This window comes from Stegastes partitus, unplaced genomic scaffold (genome assembly GCF_000690725.1).
Source record: "Stegastes partitus isolate 25-593 unplaced genomic scaffold, Stegastes_partitus-1.0.2 Scaffold471, whole genome shotgun sequence".
Classification (NCBI taxonomy): Eukaryota; Metazoa; Chordata; class Actinopteri; family Pomacentridae; genus Stegastes; species Stegastes partitus.
The window spans coordinates 115,932-121,931 of record NW_007578202.1 but is presented as its reverse complement, the minus strand read 5'-3'; the positions used below and the strand labels follow the sequence as shown (position 1 = coordinate 121,931).

General features: G+C 42.2%; 1 protein-coding gene across 9 annotated transcripts in view; it reads right to left on the bottom strand.

Moving 5' to 3' along the window:
• col17a1b (collagen, type XVII, alpha 1b) overlaps positions 1-6,000 on the bottom strand; it is a 33,475-nt gene that overhangs the window by 8,573 nt on the left and 18,902 nt on the right. For all 9 annotated transcript variants that reach the window (XM_008286807.1, XM_008286811.1, XM_008286810.1 and 6 more), the window contains 17 exons: positions 5,207-5,242; positions 5,012-5,104; positions 4,583-4,663; positions 4,430-4,489; positions 4,284-4,343; positions 4,179-4,205; positions 3,994-4,053; positions 3,782-3,868; positions 3,615-3,653; positions 3,350-3,460; positions 3,143-3,262; positions 2,937-3,047; positions 2,576-2,746; positions 2,375-2,494; positions 1,973-2,161; positions 1,004-1,153; positions 650-886 (listed from right to left, as the gene is read on the bottom strand). In XM_008286807.1, the coding sequence (XP_008285029.1) occupies positions 650-886; positions 1,004-1,153; positions 1,973-2,161; positions 2,375-2,494; positions 2,576-2,746; positions 2,937-3,047; positions 3,143-3,262; positions 3,350-3,460; positions 3,615-3,653; positions 3,782-3,868; positions 3,994-4,053; positions 4,179-4,205; positions 4,284-4,343; positions 4,430-4,489; positions 4,583-4,663; positions 5,012-5,104; positions 5,207-5,242 (1,752 nt within the window). The remainder of the gene's footprint in view (positions 1-649; positions 887-1,003; positions 1,154-1,972; positions 2,162-2,374; positions 2,495-2,575; positions 2,747-2,936; positions 3,048-3,142; positions 3,263-3,349; positions 3,461-3,614; positions 3,654-3,781; positions 3,869-3,993; positions 4,054-4,178; positions 4,206-4,283; positions 4,344-4,429; positions 4,490-4,582; positions 4,664-5,011; positions 5,105-5,206; positions 5,243-6,000) is intronic.

Genomic DNA, 6,000 nt, shown 5'->3' with positions numbered 1-6,000 from the left:
TCACTCCTAGTTTGCTATGATTGATTATTTTAAATACGTATAGATATAAAAACATGCTTTAAGTTGTACTTTTATGGGTTCTTGTGGATGCAATCAGAAAGTATAATGTCACCATGGAGTGTCACAGCACATTTTTTTGTGAAGATTTTTGCAAACTGGCACAATTCAAAGTATACCCAACTACTTGAACTGGGGTAATAATCGTTATTCACACTGAAGGAAACCTAAAAACGTGATGATTCTCTGGATTTAAAAGCAGCGTCTTTTACTCTCTGATATCTGATTTTCTTCATTCACATTCTTTTCCATAGCACCTGAGATAATGACATCCTCAGAGAGATGACTGTATTTCATGTCTTTGTGTTAAGATTTGACTCACATTTACCTCACACAGTATTTTTGCATCACATCTCTCTCTCTCTCCCTGACTAAAGTAAAATTCGCCGTATCAACTGTATCAAGGAAAAACTCCTAGCTGCCACCAGTACATTAAATATCAGCTCTGATCCAAACAGCTAATTCACTGAATGAGTAGCAATGCATCATAGGAGTTGGAGTTCCAAAACATGAAGCAAATCTACCAAATAAAGTTAAACAAATGATGAGGGATGAAAAAAACCTCTACGTTCGGCAGCTGTAATCTACTCACTCTTGATGTAGTCAGTAACTTTCATGGCGACACTGGAGTAGTCCAGAGTCTCTGTGAGCTTGCTGACATCAAGGTCTCTTCGGCCGGAGCCGTAGCGAGGGTCAATCTGAGCGTAGCTCTGGCCCTGTGTGTAGCCCTGGATGTAACCCGGCTCTCCACGTTCTCCACGTTCTCCCTTCTGACCCCTTGGACCCTGAGGCCCTGGAGGCCCGACGATGGCCCGGCGGATGTTGTCACCTAAAAAATGTAATTCATCTGTGATGTCTATACTTCGGTATTACACATGTGTACAGATTCTCCACATTTGATCGCGTGTCTTTGTGCATCAGTCTGTGTGGGATGTTAGAAGCTTACTGGTCAGATACTCCTGAACTTCAGCGCGGATGCTCTCCCGAGGGAAGTTTCCACCATAAGAAACCGATCCAGAGAAACCACCTGGTGGACCCTGCGGTCCCTGTGGACCCTGAGGACCAGGAGGGCCAGGAAGACCTCTGAAGCCAGAATCTGGGAAAGAGTGCAGAGCAAGATTAGGAAACTTTGTGCAATCCCATTTATGTAAGCAGCAAAAAATAAGGAGCAGACAAATGAACAACTGTCAACGGGCATTTCTAAGTTTGGCATTTTAAGCCGATGAGGCTTAAATGAGAAATGAGACTTGAAGTCATTCATGTGAAGCTTCAGTTAATAGACTTCTTCTAAAATACAGACAGGTTGTAGGAAGCACCTGAATAAATGAGTGAAGAAACACAACGAATGCAGATGTTTTCACACAGATGCAATAAATAGTACATTTAAGCAGTAACATCCAATCGTGAGGTATTTAACAATGCTGAGCGGGCCGAGTGAATTCAGAATTTGAAAGAGGAAAAGCACCAAGTGACTTTGAAAGAGGGTTTGTTTTTGCGGCACAGATGGCAGGAGCTTCAGTCTCAAAAACTGTTTAACTAGCTAGTGTTTCAATAGGAACAGTGACTAAAGTGACATCTGCATTTAGATCTATAGGAAACACATCAGTAAACAGGACTGGAACCTGTGGTTGACAGCGCAGATTTGATGATTGTAATGTAAGAACATTTGATTTAAGAGTTGATATGAAATCCTTTGTCATGCCAAACTGTTTCATTGTGTCCTTTACTTGATATGACATTATCTTGCTATGTGAATCTTGTAACAAAGAGTATTATCTGTGATTTTTAATGCTTAAACATCATTTTTTGGCACATTGGTTACAGCTGAGACAAACAGAACACACCTTCTGAATTCAGAATGACAGTCAGCCTACATCAGTTTATACATTAATGTCACCCTCTCTGCCAGACTCACTTTGCAGGTAACGCTGAATGTCCTCCATGCTGTAGCCATGACCTCCAGACCCATACACAGTGGAACTGGACACTCCTGGTGGCCCCTGAGGGCCAGGAGGGCCAGCAGGGCCAGCTCGGCCTGGAGTTCCCGGAGGACCAGGAGGACCTTGTTGTACATTAGAGTTCATCCATGAGCGGAAGTCTGCATCTAAATAGATGAATATATGAGAAAGACGATGAGAGAGGGACCTTTTAAAAGCAATTCACAGTTTTCGGAGAATATGTTCTTCATAGTTAATAAGCAAAAAAATGACGCAAGCAGATAAAAATCCAAATCACGAGCATGGAATTATTTTTTGTACTCTCCAAGTGAATCATAGTTAGTGTCTGTTAATGAGAAAAAATACTAAAATAATCTTACTTCTCATCAGTGCAGAATAGTCGATCGTAGCGGTACTGAAGCCAGAGCCTCCAGCACCAGGAGGCCCAGGAAGCCCACGAGGACCTTGTGGCCCAGGTGGCCCTCTAGTAAGCCCTCTCTCTGAAAGCAGAAATAAAGTGATTGACTGAAGTCCAGATATTGTTTCAAGGTATCTGTTTGCTGTTGCAACAGTGTGCTTACCATTTATGATGTTGATGACATATTGGGCTACTTCTTCTACTCTGTAATTTCCTGAATGTCCACCTGATGCCCCAGATGCCCCAGATGCTCCTGGCTGCCCTGGTGGCCCTTGTGGTCCTTGTGGTCCTTGTGGCCCAGGTGGTCCAGACAAATATCTTCTCACATCATCTCCTGGTAAGATCACAGCAGAGACACATTGTTTAGTCCAGGGCAACCTCTTAAAACATTTTTTTTTCACACTCAAATGAGATGATGATGATGATGAGGAGCTGAATGACGCAGTGGGCTCCTGTGCAGTAAAATGATTTGAATATATGTTTATGAGACTTCACTGCTCAGCAAAAATATACACCGGACTCACTCTGAAGCATGGTGATGAGAGCATTGACTGTGAAGGATCCGGAGCTAGGTCCAGGAGGACCAGGTGGTCCTGGAGGACCCTGACCGCCAAAGCTGAAGCCAGAATCTGAACCTGAAATTACACAAAACAGTCAAAGGTAACCCCAATCTATAAATGATGTCCCACATGTACATATTACTGATACTACGAGTAATACAAAGCCTTACGTCGCAGGTATGCAATGATGCGGGCAGAGATGTCCTCCATAGAGCCTGAGAAGGTTCCAGGGATTCCTGGAGGTCCAGGTGGACCTGGAGGTCCAGGGATACCACTCTGACTCATTCTACCTGCATGGACCAAATGAAACAGGTTAATATCTGTTCTGTCTCCCAGCACTGACTGACCTGAAGTGATGTCAATTACAGACGTCTTACCTAGATAGTCAGTAACGTATTGCCGCATGTCATTAGAGGAAGCAAAGGAGCCTGGCAGGCCAGGAGGCCCAGGAGGACCTGGAGGACCAGGAGGACCTGAGACTGATCCGCCTGAGAAAAATATAGCAGTTATGAGCCTGAAGAGGACAAACGCACTCAAACTTTAAAGCCACTGTGAACTATTGGTGCCTTTACAAGAAGAAAACACTTGACTGTGTGTATAATTGCAGAGAGTATTTATGGCAGCAGTTATGATTTTCTCTACCTCTTGAAGAGCCTGGAATCCCAGGAGCTCCAGTGTCCCCTTAGAAACGATAAACAACAGAAGCATTATCATCATGTGACACACACAGACAGATACTGTGCTGATGTACAGCACAGACAATAAAACACTGAAACTATTCACAGATTTCAGAGTGTTGTCAGGTTTACCTTTGTGTCCCATAGGTCCTTGAAGTCCTGGAGGTCCTGGTGGACCTGGTGGTCCAGGGATCCCACGTCCTCCACCATAACTCGACACTGCATGAAAGAATAAATCTTACAGTATCAGTCTTCTGTCTCAGCAACACTTGAAGCTATAACAAGTGTGGCTCTCTGATATATTCAACTGTAATGTGATGATGTGGACTGAGTGGTGGACTGACCTGTCTCAGAGACTCCTGGTCTTCCTGGACTACCTGGCACACCTGGCTGGCCTTGTTCACCTGAGACACAAATGACAGTTATCGATGCTGAAAAGACTCTCGGCTAAGTGTAGTGATATATAAGAGACACAAATGTTTGCGAAAAGATTTAAAAAGGATTTAAACAGATTAAGAAAGACGAATACCTTGGTATCCCCTCGGTCCAGGAGAACCTGAAATAATGATGGAGAATGTCAGGATAGAGTTCTAATAGAAGTCAGAGATCAGGCCACTTCACAAAATCTACTCACCTGCTGATCCCTTAGGCCCGGCAGGCCCGGGTGGTCCTGGTGGTCCAGGATAATATGATCCTGGAAGAATAAATCAGTGGTGTTACTGCTAATTCCAAATCGAACTCAGCCAAAGACAAAACACAAGTTTAGATTTGGGATCATACCAGAGCTGGATGAAAAGCCTGGGTCTCCTTTGTCTCCTTTAGGTCCTGGTCTTCCGTAACCTACAAATCAAAAAAGACGATTAAAAATGTCTGATATGAAGAATGGATCGGTTTCACATAATAACACTGTGTGATCCACTTGCAGATACTTGCCTGGCTGGCCTGGGGGCCCGGGTGGACCTGGTGGGCCGGGTGGGCCAGGAAGTGCGGCGCCTCCATTAGCACCAAACTGCCCTAAAGCAGAAACAAAAACATATAATTTTAAGTGATTGAGTCTGGTGTAGAGACAGTTCAACGAGGACAAAAGTATAAAAAAAAACAATAAATTTCACTGTACGTTAAACTGACCCTGTGTAAGAGGTTACTGTGGCCACAACAGAGAAATACAAGATAATCGCAACAGGGATGCAGAGTATCAGCAGCACAAGTAGGAAGAGCGTACAGTGAAGTCAACAAACGGGCTTCTGATTGTCAGTTCATCAGCAATATCTGTCTAAGGTTCTAGTATTAGCCACCATCATGTTACTTATCGTCTTCTAAACGCTGCATGTCTTTAAGAAAATCATTGCCAGAAATACTCACTCTCTGCCCTGCTGGAGCTCACTCTCTCACTCCTGCTCACTGATATTCCTGGTTCTCCTGCGTCTCCCTTGAACCCTCTGTCGCCCTTAGAACCTGCAGACAAACAAAACGTAGCATGTATGAGACTCTGGGGACGACATTCTAAATCCCAAAAGCACAATTTTTGAAGGAAAAGGGAGAAACATAAAGACCTACCAGGTTGGCCAGGAAGACCAGCAGGGCCAATGGGACCTGAGAAAGTACATCAATAAATAAATAAATATCTTGAGTACATGCAGGGATAAGATTCATGATGTGCAAAAGGCCAGAGAGGTCATGCAGCTCCTTGTCAAAGAAAATCCTGATTTTAATGAAATGTTTTGTTAAGGATAATAAAAATATATATATATCCTATGCAAAAGTCGGTAAAATGACAAACATTATCTGTATATTAATACTTAATTGTTGTTGTTTTTTTAAATTTAAGCAATATGCTACTATTACATGTATTTTTCTTTCTTTCTTTCTTTCTTTCTTTCTTTCTTTCTTTCTTTCTTTCTTTCATTTTTACAGAAAATTCACTGTATAATTTATACAGTACTTTTGCTGCTTTCTTATGCTGTGTTACAAGTTTACGTAAAATTAGAATATTCTGTAATATTTAACTATCTGTAGTCAGGTATGTGGCTTGTTACGTAAATGTTTATGTTCATACTATCAAGTTTACATTGTTCCTCATAATTTTAGGAAAATCTTATCACTGTCATACTTATGTGTACTATCACTAAAACTCTGTAATTCAAGAACAAATTAAGCAAACTTTTTTGGACACCATGATTTATACATCCAACATAATACAAAACAATTTCAGATGGCACAAAGATGCACTGCTCTGGTTGGAAACTTGTGCCTTCTTGCGCCCCCTCTTGGTCTTATAGTGTCACTGCAGACTTTGGGTGTTACCCAAAGTCTTTTTTCTGCAAAATTCTTCGTGAATAAATTGTTAAGAT